Here is a 17,520-nt window from a genome sequence, read left to right as displayed (position 1 = left end):
CGGTCCGGAAAAGGTTAGCCATTACTGGTATAGGCTCACCCACTTAAGCAGGGGGTCAGACTAGATGACTTTGGCTTTCTGGTGAAAACCTCCATTGATGCTAAGATTTGGGCTTTTTTCATCATCTAGAGTTTGTCCCAGCGGCCCATCTTCCCGTGATCCCCTTTGATAGACGGTGAAAGAGTGCTGCTCTCAAATAATTATCCCCTCTCTTCCCTTGACTGGAATCTTGCCCCACAGAGAAAAAGGGAAGTAATCCATCTTTGATGAGCCTGTGGTGTTACATTAAGGTGGCTAATCTCTTGGTATTTTCCTCGTTAACATTTTTATTGAGTTATAAAATAAAATAAGATACAAAATACAAAAGAAAATAGGAAAACAGTGGAGGAGGAAGAGGGGAAAGAAAAGTGAAGGAGGATTAGGAAAAATAAAAAGAAGTGTTGACTTCCGACTCTCTGTTGCAGTAAAATAAGGCATTAACATCAAATAACGTTTTGTTTTTTCATCTTTATATATAAAAGTGAAATACAACTCACGCATCATCACAAAATCTCCAGAACTGTAAAGCCTACAAACCTGAAATTTGCCACATATGTTCCTCTTGGCTTCTATGTGCTCACTAAGAAAGGGTTTTTTGAAATGACCATCAGAGCATTAGTATTTCTTATATTATTATTAACACGCTCTGATGCTAAGTTCTACTCCCCCTCCCCACCTCAAAAGAAATCTGTTCCAAATGCAAAACACAAGCAGAGGAGAGGAGTTTCAGTTTCAGTTTTACTTTCACAGCAGCAAGCAGGGGATAGGATAGGGGAGACATCACGAGTGGGTTCTATTTACCTTTACTACCGGTTCGCAACGGGGCTGTGCACGTGCTCTTCTGCGCATGCGCAGAAGCATCTTGATGATGTTGGGGTCAGTGGGCGGAGCCTCCTACCAGTTTTACTACTGGTTCTATAGAACTGATGCAAACCGGGGGCAACCCACCACTGGGAGGCATCTGTGGGGCAATCCTGAGGGAGAGAAGGGGATAGGAGAGGCTTCTTGGGGCAGGCCTGAGGGAGAGAAGGGGATAGGATAGGGGAGTCCTCTGTGGGGCAAGGCTGAGGGAGAGAAGGGGAGAGGAGAGGCTGATTGTAACTACTCATTAATTTTCAAGCTGTAAGTGTTGATTTATCAAGCCCAATCACATAGTTTCATAGAGGAGCACGGATATTCAGCTAGTAATAATATAAAGTAGCCATTTCTATAAAGATCTATCAGTTCCTTAAAAATTTCATTCTTTTCAAGCACAAAGTTCAGAAGTGGTCTCTGGAAACAAAATCCTTTATATTCTTTTCCAAGAGTCATAAATCTGTTGCCACAGGTGAATGGTTGACTGGATCAAGGCGTTAATTCTATGTGATAAGATCCCTACATAGTCTTGGGACACGTTTCTGGGTCCTACGGAAGGCAACCTTTGTAAATTCTTGGAGGCAAAAAAAGGGTGCAAATGATAGGCAGTGAGACCGAGGGTCGAAGGAGGGGACTCGCACACAAAACCGCCTTGTGGATAACTCCATGGTTGGGGCAGGTGTGACAAGGCCACCCCTTCAAAGGATTCCAAGGAGGTTAGGCCCTGGCAGAACCCAGCCTGCTCCTCAGGGCCACCCTCTGTGGGGCGAAGGTCTCCAGGTCTCTTTCCAAAGCAAGTTGAAGGCCGGTCTGAAAAGGGGCGGGCCCAAAAGATTGGACCCCACCCATCCCGCAAGAGGAGCGAGAGATGCCACGGTGGGGAGCCCTGTGGGGTCAAAGCTGCTCCTTTCCCATCCTTACTTAAGACACAAACCCCTAATTTTATAACAGGGAGTCCTCGACTTACAACAGTTCATTTAGTGACCGTTTGAAGTTACAATGGCACTGAAAAAAGGGACTGATGGCCGTTTTTCACTGATGACTTGCAGCCTCCCCAGGGTCACGTGATCAAAATTCAGAGGCTTGGCTACCGACTCATATTTATGACGGTTGCAGTGTCCATGTGATCCCCTTTTGTGACCTTCTGACAAGCAAAATCAAGGGGGGGGGGGAAACCTGGATTCATTCGTGTTACTAACTTAACTGCAGTGATTCACTTAACAAGGGTTGTAAAATGAGGCAAAACTCAAATGTCTCACTTAGCAACATATATTTTGGGCCCAATTGTGGTCATATATCAAGGATTACCTGTACTGCACTTTCTTGCATTCCTTTCTGCAAGACTATTTAGTACAGAATCAATACTGTGCTGAATCCACGTTGATAACAGCTGTATTCGTATTTCTGAACTCTTGCATTGCTTTCTTAACTGCAGGTTATTATTATTTTTTATAGCAAGGCAGCAAAACCATACCCACCAGCCATTTTGGGGTGTATCAAAAGGGCCAATACACAAAATCCTGTTTCCACAATGGATGGAGGGCCCGTTGTTCATTCCATTTGTAGACTGTTCATTCTGTAAGCCAACATCCGACACAAATGGCAGCGGAAATCTTATCCAAGACAGAGAGAGACTTTGGCACTCAGGTCTGGTTGTATCTAGATCTCACCGTGGTCTACTTAGTAGTATTACGTCTGTATCGTAATTACAGTATCAACAGGGCAATATTTTCTAATCTGGTATCTACTAACGTGGCCATGTCAGTGGACAATTTCGGAGGCTGTCCCCCTCTCCCCATGGATCTCGAAAGAAGCACTGCTCTAATGTAAGACAACAAGACTCACAAATTGTTGTGCAAGGACTTTATTTAGTAAGACCCGATAGCATAGATTGACACTATACATTACAGAATTGCTGTTATCTGTGAAAGAAATGCGAGTATTACAGAAGCTGGGAGCTTCATACCATTTTGTATTTATTGTCTCCCTTGTAGATTTATGTACAACTGTTTTTCCCCAGCCTGTAATTCAGGAATTAAATGAAGAGTCCTGCTTAATATTCTTTTAGAAATCCCTATCCAGTTATCAAATGGAAGGGCCAGCCGGAGGCCAGTATTTGGCAGAGGATTCTGAGAAAAAAACGTGGCTGAAGGCCATCCTGACTTTGGGGCAGAACACAGCCCCGGACAGAAGGCTTTGCTATTCAACCACCATCATCCTTCGCTACGCCCAATTTCCACCAGGAGGTCTCTTCCAAAATAAGCCAATTGCAGGTAGCAACTAAGCTTGGGCAGCTCCCTGATTTTCCGCTGAAATAATCATTTTATACTTTCCACAGTTGAATTCAACTCTTGCTAAGGAGTATAAACGGTCTTCCAGGCCTGTCCAGAGTGGCAGGGAGTCATCTTTGGAAAGGAGAAGCGAACTTAGCAACTGCTATAAATATAGATCTACTGATACGAACTTCTTTTCCATTTCAAAAACCTCTCCAGCCCGAGTAAAGTGATTTAAGTGGTACGTGCAAACTAGTAACCACTGGATGCTTTACAAATTACAACTGGAAACCAAGAAGAATTTTGAGACTGAGTGCTTAGAATATCAAACTTCTACATGAAAGCTGCTTGGACGCAACAAACATTTTATTCGAGTTTGCACTAAGCAGAGAAACTGACTGGTGACCTGTCAGTGCAGCTGCATCTACTTCTTCCTGCCGCCACCGCCAGCAAGCATGGTAGCCACTCTGATGAAGATGTTGAGGGTGTCCATATAAATGCTCATACACCTGGAAAGGAGGAAACAAGGAGATTCCTTGGAGAGAGTTCAACCATAAAGCATTTATTGGACTGTTATGCTGTTGAACTGTTTGGTATTCTTTCAACTAAAGCTAGTTAACCGTTCTTTCGCAAATAAAGTCAACGTGCTCAATATTATTTTTACCAGCTGACTTGCCCATATCTTTCCTTTCAGCTCTGAAAATCCTACCTGAAAATTATTGACCTACACCCGTGTAGATGGCTGGCTGTAGAATTCTGGGAATTGAAGTTCACATATCTTAAGGTTGCCAAAGTTGAAAAAGACCAATGTATACATTTTTTAAATGGTAAACTACTCAGACATTAGATAGTGAGACGGGCAGTGTATACATTTAATAAATAGCTAAGTATCTAGCTAGGCAGGCAGACAGATAAAATACAAATGACAGAGACTATGGTTTCAATATTAATGCAGTAAACCAGTGTTTCTCAACCAAGGCTACTTGAAGATATGTGGACTTCAACTCCCAGAATTCCCCAGCTGGCATGCGCACATCTCCCAATTGCCAAGTTTGAGAAACACTGCAATAAAACCCTCAATTTAAGAGTCTATATTGAGCTTTGGATTTAAAGACAGAATCTGCTGGGTTTGAGTCGAATTTAAATTTTAAGCAATAACAGGCTGACTTTTGAACAATCATTAACATGCAATTATTAATAAAACATTAATACATTAATAACACTCATTAATAAGCAGCCAGAGGTTCACCTCATGCTATTAAAAAGTAAGAAACTTTGAAAAAAATTCTGCCTTCTATGCAGAAATGCTCTGATGCGGAAGAACCTATGACAACCCATTTGGACACACAACGGGCAATTTACACGTGAAATGGGAATTTTCATTACACTGTTCCGTTCAGTTCAGAGTAACATGTTTTGCATAATCCTACTTAAAAAGTATCCAGGATTTTCTCCACAGGCCTTATTAATCAGGCTGAAATGCAAAGGAGTTTAGAGTTAAGCGCCAGAAGACCAGAAACAGTGGGTGGAAATGAAACGAGAAGCAACCTAGAAGGAAAAAGAGAAATTTCCTGACAGTAAGAACCATTAGCCAGTGGAATGCCTTCCCAATCACTGGAGGTTTTCAAGAAGAGACTGGAGAAGCTCTTGGTCTCAAAATGGCCGAGGGTCTCCTGCTTGAGCAGGGGGTTGGACTGGCCCCTTCCAGCTCTTTCTGTATACCTGGCCCACAAAAGGTATCTCAAATTTCCTGTTTTCAATGGCCAATCCAAAATAGGGGCAAGCAAGGTTCTCGAGTGCCCAGGTGTTAAGGATATTGGTGTTGTGTTTCCAACCAGCAGAGTAAATGCACAAGGAAACGTTGCTGAGAGTATTTAAGCAAGGTATTGTAACGTGTTCAGTTGCTGCTATGATATGCTGCCATTGTGTATGAAGCTGATGTTATATGCTACCGGAGTATCATATGCTGCCATAGTGAGGGGGTTGCTATCTGCTACCATCGTGGTTTGTGAACCAGAGTGAGTTTGTTATTCTAACCAACTACTCTTTGTTTGGTAAGAAGATTCTGTAACTACTGGACTGATTTAAATGGCAAAGGCTTGGAATTTGTTTAAAGACTATGAGACTGTTTGTCTACTATAAAGTAAGCTTTTGATAAATCAGTTTGCATATCTCTTATTCATTGCTCTCAGCAACATTTGCTTGTGCATTTACTCTGCTGGTTGGTAACCCAACACCAATATCCTTAACACCAGGGCTGTGTTTTTAATGGGAATTGTATTATTATTATTGTTATTATCATCAACAAGATGGCATGCGATTTGCCAGCTGTGGAACTCTCCTCAGGCTCTGGGTTACCCCCAGCTGGGGCCCAACTGGCATGACATCCCGCAAGCAGCAACACTTACGCATTGATCGGATCGTATTTCCACACTCCGACCGCCAGGTATGGTTGACTCTCCGCACGTTTGATAACTTGCTGGGTGTCGTGAAGCAGGAACAGGCTAAAAAGTACCAACCCCCCATAAATGGCCACAGAATACATGCCGGCGCCCAAGATGGAAGTCGGAGGCAGGAACATGGATCCTGGAAGACACACGCACACCCCAAGGGCAAAAGAGTCAGTGGGTGACCCACCTTTTCCACCACCACCCCCTCCACAAAATGGTAAGAATTATGCCATGCAAGTTACTTCAGCAGGATCCCTGACTGCCCAAGAAGCTAATTACTGGTTGTTCTCGACTTACGACCACAATGGAGTCCAACATTTCTGTTGCTAAGGGAGACATTTGTTAATTTTGCCCCATTTTTACAAGTTTTCTTGCCACAATTCTTGAATGAATCCCTGCAGCTGTTAAGTGAAATAACCTGGTCGTTAAGTGAATCTGGCTTCCCCACTGACTTTATTTGTCAGAAGGTTGCCAGAAGGGATCCGGTGACCCTGGGGGACGCTGCAGCCGTCATAAGCACATGCCAGTTGCCAAGCATCTCAACTCTGATCACGTGACCACGGGGACCTGCAATGGTCGTCCGTAAAAAGGGTCATAACTCCCTTTTTTTCAGTGCCACTGCAACTTTGAACGGTCACTAAATGAACCGTTGTAAGTTGATGATTACTTGTCTATCATTGTAATGTGATCTCCATTTATCACCAGAATCAGCTGGATTCTGACAAGTAACGTTGACGGGAAAAGCAGGAGGGAAGCTGTGGAAGGATTCCCTTAACATCCATGACAGAAAAGGTCAGGAACCCCGCATATCTGACTCACTTAATAAGTGCCCTGCTTAGCAATGGAGGTTCCGGCCCCAACTGGGGTCGTAAGCCGAGGACTACCTATACACTCAAATGTTTCCAGAAGTGGCCGACCACATCAGACCCACCAAACCCAGGCCCTTCCGGCCTTTTGGCCCACCTCTCTCTCAGGAGAGCTGATCCGCTTACCTACGGAGGAAACGAGCACGAGCCCCAGGCCCACGCCCAGGGGGGCTCCCATGTTCAGAAACTTCTCACTTGGGGCGCACATGGCCACGGCGGAGAGGCCCCCCACGATGCCGGCTGTGTACCAAGCAGCTCGGATAAGGAGGGGGCCGCCAAGGAGGGTCAGAGGAGCCACCACGGCACCCATAACACCTAGGCGGAGAAACAGAAAAGAGGGAAAAATCCTTGATTCGTTGCAGCTTTATTTATTCAATTCATGTATTATTTTATTGTGATTTTCTTACAAGTACTAAACTAAATGGGCCCCGCATCCTGACCCTGATTGTCACAGAGGTCCATCAATTTTCACCCAACCCGAGACACTCCTTCCTCTTTTGGAAAAAAATTAATACGAGAAAAGAATACAAGAATAGTCCCAAAGGGGCTTTTTCAAGAGGCAACTGGACTTTCTGGTTTTTCCTTGAAAACGTTTTGCTTCTCATCCAAGAAGCTTCTGGAAGAAGCCTTTTGGATGAGAAGCGACACGTCTTCAAGGAAAAACAAAGTCCAGTTGCCTCTTGAAAAAAAAGGCACCTTTGGGACAACCATGACCTGGATGATTGAGAATCTCCACAGAAAATGCCTCAGGTGGCATTGGGAATGTGTGTGGCTGTAGGTTTAAACACAACATTGATTCTCAAAACCAGCATTTCCCCCATGTGTCAAACTCTTTTTATTTTGTCTTCTAGTGTAGGTCATCCATATACCACATGGCAGAGTGTGCAGAAATATTTCTAATGCAAGATGCTAAAATTATACAGCCCAGCTACCAATTATACCAGACAAATGAGGTTCAGGGGATGGGTAGATGTCTCCTTGGACATGATGGGATACCATGACTCCAGGCCATGCCACCCACCCACCCACCCATTTCTTGGTTTCCAAGACTGCTAACTCAACAAGCTAAGTTTGCCCAGATCCTTCTTCAGCAAAAATCTAAAAGAGGCAAAATATAGGAAAGCATTTGGCAGGGATTTTTCCAAAATGCATTGCATTAGGTGGTCAGTGTGTTTTAAGAAATCCAGAAACGCGAGTACCTGCATGCAGCATCCATGCCAGGTGTTTGGGGATCGGACTCTCTTCGTAATCTATGGATCGAACCAGCATGCCAGCTCCAATCATCACTGCAAAGGTGGCACCGATGGCCTGCCAACAAAACATGGCTATTCATTAAGGCCAACAAGAGGCATTTCACTTGGATCGGTGCTTTGCGAGCCACGCTTGCCTTCTACTGTGCTTTTGGGGTGTTTTCCATTAACGTGACCTCAAGTGTGAACATGTGATCCCAATTAATTTCCCACCTGTTCTGGCAAGACAAGAAACAACGGACGGAAACTAACCAAGGAGAGAAGCAACCTGGAACTAAGGAGGAATTTACCAAGAGTGGGAACAATCCACCAGTGGAAGGGGCTTCCCTTCAGAGGCTTTGGGTGCTCCATCACTGGAGGCTTTTAAGAAGAGCCTGGAGGGCCACTTGTCTGGAATGGTCTAGGGTCTCCTTTTTGAGCAGGGGGTCGGACTCGAAGACCTCAGAGGTCCTTTCCAACTCTGACATTCTGTTCTTCTGGTCTGGTGTCTCCAGCCCAGTGGGTCTCCCAGACATACACGGTAATTTGAGGTAGAAACCTAAAATTAGTCTCCTTTATTAAAGACTGCGCATATTCAATACAGACTCATCATGTCACTTGTATCAGAAAATGGGACAGGAGGAAGACTGGGTTATTCCTGGATTTTTGAGGAGTTTAGGCATCTGCTAATATCTTCTAGGGGTATAAACTCTCTTCTGAAACTACGTAAGTGGGGTTTCAGTTCGGGAAACGCTGCTTATTTGAGTAAAGGACGGAGCCCCAGGACTGGTTGTTCTCTTCATTGCAGAAAAACAGGTGGATTTATTAAAAAAGAAACTACGATAGTTAAAATTAACTACCACGCCCTCTTGTGGACACAGGTGGATCGTCAAATAGGGCACAAGAACATTAAAAAAAAACCAGGTCTGGCATTTCTGATCCATTTCCTTCCATATTTACAGTTTTTATTAGTTTGTAATAAAAAATACAAAAGCAAATGAAAAATAAGGGAGGGAAAGGGGAAAAGATTCCAACTTTGATTCCCACAATGGATGAATGGCTGCAAAAGTTGACAGAGTTAGCAGAGATAGGCAAATTGACTGCTTTGATTAAAGGGAAAAAAACCACAATTACTTTTGTTTCTACTTGGAAACCGCTTCTGGACTTTGTACTCGAGGTGGACAAAAATGAAATTTTGATTTTTGGGTTTTACCATTGAGATAGGTTTGTTGCTATAGAGATGGCTAGTTTATATTATTAGGTAAAAGTAAAAAGCTGAGGTTTGATGGTGTTTCATTTCCTAAACATCATCCTTGCTGGAGGTATTGCTAAACAAGTGATTAAACGACAGCTAAGCTAAGCAGTTTCAATGTTTGAATATTCTAATGATTTTTCTACCTATTTTATAATCTGCAGCTGCACAGCATCTCCTCGCAGGGGAGACAGGTGGCATAACAATGTAATAAATAGGTAAGAATAAGTAAATAAGTAAACAAATGGTTCTTATCAGCTTTTTTGGGGGAAAAAGAATAGTATTTTTAATTGCTGATAACAGCGTATTACCTAAAAGTTCATGTAGATGCCCCCTGGGAGAACTTCTGTTTACAGACATGCTACCCTCATCAGAATTAGAAAAACAAAACAGGAACTGTAGATGTGTGGACATTAATTCTGGGAGCGGAACACACATCTTCACGTTGCCCTCGTTGAGAGACACAGGGAGTCATTTCCTAGCTTATCTTTTACACCCTTGTGTTATGTTGGAGGCAAGTCCTTTGCCAACCCTCCGGATGGCCTCAGCAGCAAAAGAAACTCCTGGGACGTTACTTTACCAAGAGTGATAGATCCATATGGGCACAGAAGAAGCGAAGCCAGTTCTGAGATTTTCGCCCAAAAAGCTGCCTAGTTAAAAAGTCCCCCTTCCCTCCCCCACTGTCCATCAATCCAATGCCATCTCTTTGTTTTGGGAAACAAGTCCGCTGGGATCAGGAGGCTCTCACCCTTTGACCTTGAGGTGTCGAGATTCTCCCAGGCCAGACAGTATTTATGGATTCCTCACTTCCCTCCCAGCGCCCCCCCCCCCACTTCACAATCACACCCCTCCCTGGTTTCTGTTGCCTGGGTGCGAGCAAAAGGGCACGCCCTTAGGAAGTTTCTAAGTTCTAGGTTGCTTCTCTCCTTGATCAGTTTCTATCCATTGTTTCTCATTTTGCTTTTTGGTGTTTTGGAAAATAATTTGACCCCCTCGTCTTTGTAAGAACCTCTCAAATATAAGAACACTACTATCATGTTTCCCTGTCTTTCTTTTCATTAAGCTAGACATACTCAGTTCTTGCAACCGTTCTTCATGTTTTAGCCTTCTGGCCTTTAATCATCTTTGTTGCTCTTCTCTGCGCTCTTTTTGTAATTGTGGTGCCCAGAACTGGATGCAGTATTTCCAAGCGTGGCCTCACGAAGGTTTTGTAAAGTGGTACTAGAATTTCCCGTGATGTCGATTCTATCCCTCTATTAATGCAGCCTAGGATTGTGTTGGGTTTTTAAGGCTGCTGCCGCAGACTGGTGGCTCATATTTAAGTGGTTGTCCTCTAGGACCCCAAGATCCCTCTTGCAGTTACTGGCACTAAACCAAGTTTCACCTTATCTATACCTATAACAGCTGGGTCCCCCCCCCCCCCCCACACACGGCAGAGAGAGAAGGCCTTACCAGCCAGGAGCCCTTCATCATCAGCCCCATCATGGCAGGAGTTCTGCTGACGGCCAGTGCAGACAAGGCGGTCAAGCCCACGCTTCCGGCAAAGTACATGTAAGTGGAACGAATCCGGTCCTTCACATACTGGGGCCAAATCCTGGAAAAACCAGAGAAAACGCACGTAGGGTAAGCCTTCCTCGACATGGATAGGGCAAGAACCCAGGTCCTTTTCTCCGATTACATATCGGTCTTGTTATATCTGGTAGTCCTCAACTTACAACCGACTCCGAACGATCACAAGACAAACTGCTGTAAGTCGAGGATTGTCTGTAGTCACATGCTGGGACTCAAATCAAACGAGGGTTATGCAAACCCTTCAAGACAGAGCAGACTGGAATGCCAGTTCATCTTTAATCATTAAAGCAGCCGCCTCTTTCTTCAGGCCCACAAAAGCTGCCCTTGGCTGTGCCTGAAGGCCTGTAAATACACAGCCCCCCCCACCCCCCACCCCCAAGCAAAGGTCCAAAATAACTACGTCAGTTCATCAAAGGTGCTTTTTCAAAAGGCAGCTCAACTTTCTTGGTTTTCTCCTTGAAAACATGTCGCCTCTCATCCAAGAAGCTTCTTTAGTTCCTCCAGAAGCTTCTTGGGTGAGAAGCAAAACATTTTCAAGGAAAAACAAAGTCCAGTTGCCTTTAGAGAAAGCCCCTTCGGGACTTTCATTCATTATACGCTAAACCAAAACAAACCAGAAAGCTTCAAACAAGCCAACATGCTAAACAGGGCTCTCTTTAACAAGATTTGTTTTTTTTTTGCCAAAGTTTTTCCACTCAGCAAACTCAGTTCTTGGCATAATGATTAAATCAATACACAGCTTCGTGAGGTGTTTTTCCCCCCCGAAGTAATTTAAGTGAATCTTTAAAAATAGATTATTGCTAGGGTCTGAATCGCAAATCACCGTCCACTCCATTTCTCCAGCGTGTGCTCAGAACTATCCATACATTGATTTTTACTGTAATTACTTTAATTGCGAGATGAATATGCCATGTTTTCTCCCAGGATATATACATATACATAGCTATTAGGTCACTAAACAGCTCCATATCCGCTGAGGTTCCAGAAGGCCAGAGCAGCCAGAGACGCTCTATAAACGGTTCCTATTAGAAATAAACGGCTTACACAGCTTTTTCCAGTGCGCCGATTTCATTGGACATGCCCAGCCCATAATAACAGAGAGCGCCAAGACCGACAGCAGCACCCCCGGCCACGATCCATCGTCCTGCCTGGTGAACTGATAAAAGAGAAAAGAGCAATCCACTGGAAATAGTTTCTCTCCTTGAGAAAGGGTTGCCCCAAGACAATTTCCCAAAGTTTTCTGCACAGGGCCAATTTTACATCTAGTAAAGCCCGGAGGTTTCCTTGTGGGGTCTGGGTCTTTCTTTGCTTGAAAACAAAGCACGTTTCCCGTCTGGCACACCCCACGGAAGGACCCTGTGCTCCTCTAAGGAGGGCAAGAGAGGTGCCCATGCCAGAATCAAAGTACCTTCGCTTGGTTCAACTCTGAACCCTGCCCAAGAAGTCTAGGGTTTAACCGCAATCAGATTGCATGCTTTGTTTGCACAGCAGACGTTTTTTAAATCAGAGCTTAGAACAAGGAGGGTGGAAAAACACAGAACTCTACTGGCTTATGCCGGCCCTGATTCTGACAGACATATATGGGCACCTACTTTTAAAGGCCGTTTCCATTGATGGTTCAAAAGCTGCTTCTTTCACTTCTTGACCAGGTTTCCTTTGACGAATCCCTGTCCGAACCCTGGAGGAATATCCCTAAGATTCAAAACAACAAAACAACAGCAAGCAGGAAAGGTGAATTCTAGAGGCCTGAAGGAATAAATGCACGAGAGCCGTGCCTCCCAGCCCCTGCAAGGAAAACTAAATCAGGCTAAGGCTCATTTTTCAAGAGGGATATTCTGACTGGCATGCCTGAGAGATCCCCCACTTGGGGGCACACACAAACACAGAGATTCTGGAGGAATAAATGGTACTAAACTTTGAAACCAGGCTTTGTAACTTGGCTGATCAGGGAAGTTAAATCTAGTGCCGTTTTCAGCCCCTGCAAACACACACAATTCCTCTGGAGGAGCCGACAAGGGTAAGCAAAGAAAGAGCCATTGGTTTTTGCCAAGAGTAGACTTCACCGGAGCTTAAATGGTTGGAGAAACAGCCTAAGCTGACTCTGAGGTTTTTCCCTGCAAACAACACAAAGGGAAGTTCCCTCTCCCCAGCCACCCCCTCGGTTATCTGCGGATATCCCGTCAGGTGCTCGTACATTGGTCAGGAAACAGGCGCTGGGTTCCCAGCTCTGCACGTGGGTTAATGATCTTGGCTGGCTGGAGCCTCTCAGGAGGCTCAGCTGAGCTTCCATCCCTCCCCCCACTTCACATTCCCATTTCCCCCCTCCCAATGTGAATGTCTGTCTGCCGGGATAGGTGAGATGCAGCCATGTCGCTTTTTCCCTCTCGCCACCTGAAAGACAAGAGGTCTGGAGGCTCAGTCCTGTGCGGGCGTCCATCTGCTGTCACCCCAGGAAATGGGTTCCACAGTGCCAATGAGAAGCTCAAGGCAGAGCAGGACTCCAAGTCTCGACACATCTCCACCTACGTGTGGCGAGCGAGAGGAAGACCATCCCTCAGATCCTGATTAAGGGCCCCTCCTACATCGCTCGCTGGATTTCAGAGGCTCTTGGCTGGACCCATCACGGCTCCTACATGAGCCTGCGCGAACCTTGATTTAGTGTTTCACCCCTTCTCTTGTCTCAAACCAGCAGAGGCAGAAGACTTTTCACGAACGAAGGTGAATCTACGTATCCCAGGATAATGTTGCAGGATCCAACCTGGGTCGGTCAACGAGAACGGAGGTTTTGTCTTCCGAGCTTTCGGACTCGTGCTGGAGCCCATCCTCAGGGAACTTCTCTCTCGCAGACTGTGTGCTGTTGTGTGCGTGGTATTTATAGTGCCTGTTGTGTGTGGCTTTTTAGATGTTCCCTTTGAAACCTACTACAGTCCCCTGGGACATTAAACTGGGATTAAAGTGGTTATGTTTAAAGTATCAGAGACAGAGCATGTGAGCCCCAAAGCACAGAAGAGTCCCCGACACTGCAAAAAGCTACTTTTCTATTAAATCCAATCCCGCCGAACTAGCTATCCCCCCCCCCCTCTCTTTCTGCTGCATTTCAGAGAGACATTTTCCCCCAAGTCCATGCTGGCCAGTTACGACTCAGAGCCTTGGTCCGCCTTTTAAAATTGAAATACCCACACCGTATATGTAGTTGCTTGCACCAGGGGGTGACTAATGAACTGAATAAGTGTAAAAGAAAGAAAGCAAAGACTCTCTTGGATCAAGTTCAGCTCCCATTGTCTACATGGAGACATCCTGGCCCTTCTTTGGACCACAGAATGGAAGTTAGGTCACCAACAACACCTTCCGGTCTTTTTTTTGCTTTTCCCTTTGAAGTTTAGCTTCCAGGGTAGAGTTCCTGGTGATCTCTCTTTCAAGTTCTCTCCCAGGCCCGACCCTGCTTAGCTGCTTCAAGCTCAGCCAAGTTCCACAAGTCCACTGAGGACTCCTGCATAGAAGCAAATTGGAAAACAATAAAAGAAGGATGAGATTCTGGAGAGACGTACCTGGTGAGGCTGCAGGAGCCATTGCTTGGTCTTTAGGGAGGAATTTCTCACGGTGGGCGAAATCTGAGTGACGGCGGAGCGCAGGCTGCTGCCGGGGAGAGCCCGAAGGCACACCAACCGTGCTGCCAGCATGGCTGCGGGAACCAAGTCAATGACAACAGCTGTCTGCAACAACAGGACAGAAGTCAGAGCCTTTGCCTGATCCAGAAACGCAGGAGAAAACTCGGCAAAGCAAAGCTGCACAACCACACAATTTCGGTTGCAGGCAATCAGAGCTGCAGTAGGCAGGGTGATGATGTGAAACGGGGCCTCCAACCTTGGCCGCTTTAAGACCTGGGAGTGAAGTCCACAAGTCTTCAAGTGGCCAAAAGGTTGGACACCCCTGATGTAAAAGGACCAGGACTACACTGGAAAAGTCTGGGATACTCGACCCCTGAGGACCTCATGCCTGGGACATAAATTTCCTCTGGAATATTGTTTGGCAGCTCCCCCCCCTCCCCCAAGGATTTCCTACTAATCTCCCGTCCAATTACAAATCAGATCCAATCCGACTTAGCTTTTCAAGACTGCCTAAGGACGCATAAAAGATGCCATCAAGTTGATTCTTAGAATATGAGACATATAATTGGGCACTGTATGTAAGTGGCTTAGGATTCTCTCACTGACAAGTAAGAATCAGTTCCCAATGTAGCTTTAAATAAAACCCAGATGGAGGGATATTTGCAGAATATACATTTCACATTAAATGGAGAAAATCAACCACCATTTATAGATGCCCCAATGCCTGCAATGTTGTTAGAATGCAACTTTTGAACCGAAAGAACAGAAATATGAATGCCTCTTACAGATAACATTACACCGAGCCTCATAGTAACTGAGATAAAAGGAACCTTCCTGTCAGAGGGAGATATAGGATATAATTCCTGAACAAGTACCAGTTGAATAGGGCATTTTAACAAGGCTCTGTAGCACTGTTTTTTTTTTTTTTTTATAAAGCATTCAGTAATAATTTGGTTTTAAATCTAGTCTACTCGCTGCTAGGCAAACGTAGAACAATATTCTCTTTTCAAGCTTTAGTCTTATGTAACTTACACCTGAGCAGGCGTGTATGAGGCCACGTTATTAATCCATTTTTTTAAACAAGCGAGATGCCCAAGACATGGACCATTGGAGCTTTTCCGTCTCGAGAGTTGACTTCTGATTCTTCTGGACTTTTTGAAACAAAAAAGCACAGCTGCCCACGGAAGAAGGCAAGAGAGTAAATATTTCACTGCATGGTCCAGGATGCAGTATCAGTCCTTAGCAGCAAACTGGCAAATGCTGAGTCAAAACCGGATGATGTCACAAAGAGTAATGCCTTGTGTGTGTTTGCAAGCATGTGCCCGGTCTCTTAACCTTAAAATGGCAATTATTGCAACAGGCAAGGCAACTCAGAATGAAGGTCAAAGTGTTTCCCTTCTGATGGTTAACATTCCATAAGAGTTTTTTAAACAGAATCATCCGTTCTTTTTTTAAAAAATAAGTAACAAAATTGCTGTATTGCTGCCTGGTTGTTTGTTTATTTAGCATTATCTAAAATCATGCAATCACTGACACAGAACACTAATTAAACACATTGTACTTTGGCTGTCCGGTAACTATACACCGGGGGTCCCCAACCACCAGGCCGCACGGCCTGTTCAAAGCTGGGCCGCAGGAGATGGGCCCGAGCGCGTGCAGAGTTCCACTTGTGCAAGTGAAGGGCGAGCACAAGCGCTCTCTGCTCACACAAAGGGGAGGACAAGCATCCTCCGCTGGTGCGTGAAGCTCCATTTGGGGAGTGGAGGGAGAGAGCATGTGCCCGCCACTCACATACATGGAGCTGGGCACTCGTGCATGTGCCTGCCACTCAGACGCCGCCTCTCCTGCCAAGCCAAGCGGGCATGCACAATAATTTACACCGGCACCAGGCTTCAAAGGCGTCAATTCTTCTACAGTCAGCCCTTCTTCGTGTCCAACTCTCACAACCGTCCATTATTATAGGGAAGGCTCCTGCTCTGCCCAGCCTGCTTCTTGCGTTTATATCAACGGCTCACAAATGCAGGCAGAAGTTTAAATAAAGCATCAGCTTATGCACGTGTGGACAGTACAATAGACAAAACTTTAAATTGGGGTAAAGCCATGATCGAATCACCCTAACATGGCACCGTAGAGCCACTGTAGAGGATAGAAGTTAATAGTCCCTGGTTACATAGCCCTGGAAGGAGAGCATTTCCACAGTGAGACACAGTTTAAATAATTAAAAGGGTCCCTAAGATCTCCTGGTGGTCTCCCATCCATCCAGTTAACCGAATCTGTTCCCGTAAGAGCCGAGTGCTGAAGAGGGGGGGGGGGAGAGAAATGCCCCTGGACTGCAGGGAATCCGCCTCCAATTGGCAAAACAGCCTGGCAGGGACCCTCGGAGGTCATCTATCCCACCCCACGGCGCCCATCCCGTTCTTTCCAGAAGCTTTCAGGCCGAGAGACGAGGCTCTCTCTGTGTGTGTGTGTGTGGATGCTGATCCGGGGCTGATGAGGGAGGTGGGGGGGGAATGGGGGGAGCCCTCCTGCCTCAGTTTCCCTGTGTTGAGCGTTAAAAGCCCGGGAGGCGCCTGGGCTTCAGACAGGGAAACTGAGGCAGGGGCCCGTATATTCCCCCCCCCAACCCCCACTGACGGCTCCTCACTGCTGCCTTACCTGCCAGGGAGGTCCACCGCCATTCCTCCCCCCCCCCCCGCCCGCCGCCGCCGACTCACCTCCCGCCGCTCGTCCTTCTCCCGACTGCGCAGCGCCTTTCCCGGAAGGGGCGGCCTTGCCAGGTGAGGGCCGTCCGCCCTCCCCGCCCTGCCATTGGTTCCTCTGCCTCACGTGGTCCGCCCTCCCCGCCCCCGAATGGGTCAGCGAGGCGCCTGCGGCCATCTTGAGTAAAGGCAAAAGGACGCTTCCTCCGAAGGCGCTCGCCAAATGGCCGCCGCCGGGCGGAAGTTTTTGGGAGAGTTCCGCTCGTTGGGTGGGAGGAAAAACGAGAGAGGGCGGCCATGATGGGAGCGGGCAGCCGAAGAGCCGCCGGCCATGTCGGCCACGGGCACGGCCGCAGTCCATTGGGATTCCTTCTGCGGCTTAGACGCGGTCGCAGATCGGTTTACTCGCAGCCGATCCCCTGCTGGCGAGGAGCGCATCTGATGGGCTGCGAACGAGACGGGACAAAAAAGAGCGTTAATTAAAACAATTAATTACATGCATTTAATTAATTAATACCTGGATTGAATTAGGCTGATCAGACGCGGAGCGGCAAACACGGCTTCGGCCACTAGATGGCAGGCAAGCGCCAGGCAGGGTGGCCAGAAGGCCGGATTATTATTATGATTGTAACAGCCTCAAAATTCAGCTCAAAAACCTGCAGAGAAATTGCGATGCA

General features: G+C 46.1%; 1 protein-coding gene across 3 annotated transcripts; it reads right to left on the bottom strand.

Annotated features, from left to right (window-relative positions):
- Window positions 1-2,742: 2,742 nt before the first annotated feature.
- Window positions 2,743-16,915, bottom strand: GHITM (growth hormone inducible transmembrane protein). Of its 3 annotated transcripts, XM_070945006.1 has the most exons (10): window positions 16,859-16,906; window positions 15,177-15,318; window positions 14,085-14,249; window positions 12,129-12,228; window positions 11,581-11,692; window positions 10,417-10,558; window positions 7,683-7,791; window positions 6,610-6,798; window positions 5,576-5,753; window positions 2,743-3,676 (listed from the first exon to the last, which is right to left on the bottom strand). In XM_070945006.1, exons 3-10 carry the CDS (start codon window positions 14,214-14,216, stop codon window positions 3,592-3,594), a joined length of 1,047 nt encoding a protein of 348 aa, XP_070801107.1. In that variant the 5' UTR covers window positions 14,217-14,249; window positions 15,177-15,318; window positions 16,859-16,906; the 3' UTR covers window positions 2,743-3,591. The 3 variants fall into 3 exon arrangements, with proteins under 3 accessions (XP_070801107.1, XP_070801105.1, XP_070801108.1); XM_070945004.1 differs by lacking the exon at window positions 15,177-15,318 and having other exon boundaries at window positions 16,859-16,915; XM_070945007.1 differs by lacking the exon at window positions 15,177-15,318 and having other exon boundaries at window positions 14,085-14,245; window positions 16,859-16,883.
- Between the last annotated feature and the right edge of the window lie 605 nt (window positions 16,916-17,520).

The sequence above is a fragment of the Pituophis catenifer genome, unplaced genomic scaffold (genome assembly GCF_029215685.1).
Source record: "Pituophis catenifer annectens isolate HBS135680 unplaced genomic scaffold, rPitCat1.0.hap2 SCAF_6, whole genome shotgun sequence".
NCBI lineage: Eukaryota > Metazoa > Chordata > Lepidosauria > Squamata > Colubridae > Pituophis > Pituophis catenifer.
Note: the sequence above shows the minus strand (reverse complement) of the source record. Positions and strands in the feature narration are given on the sequence as shown.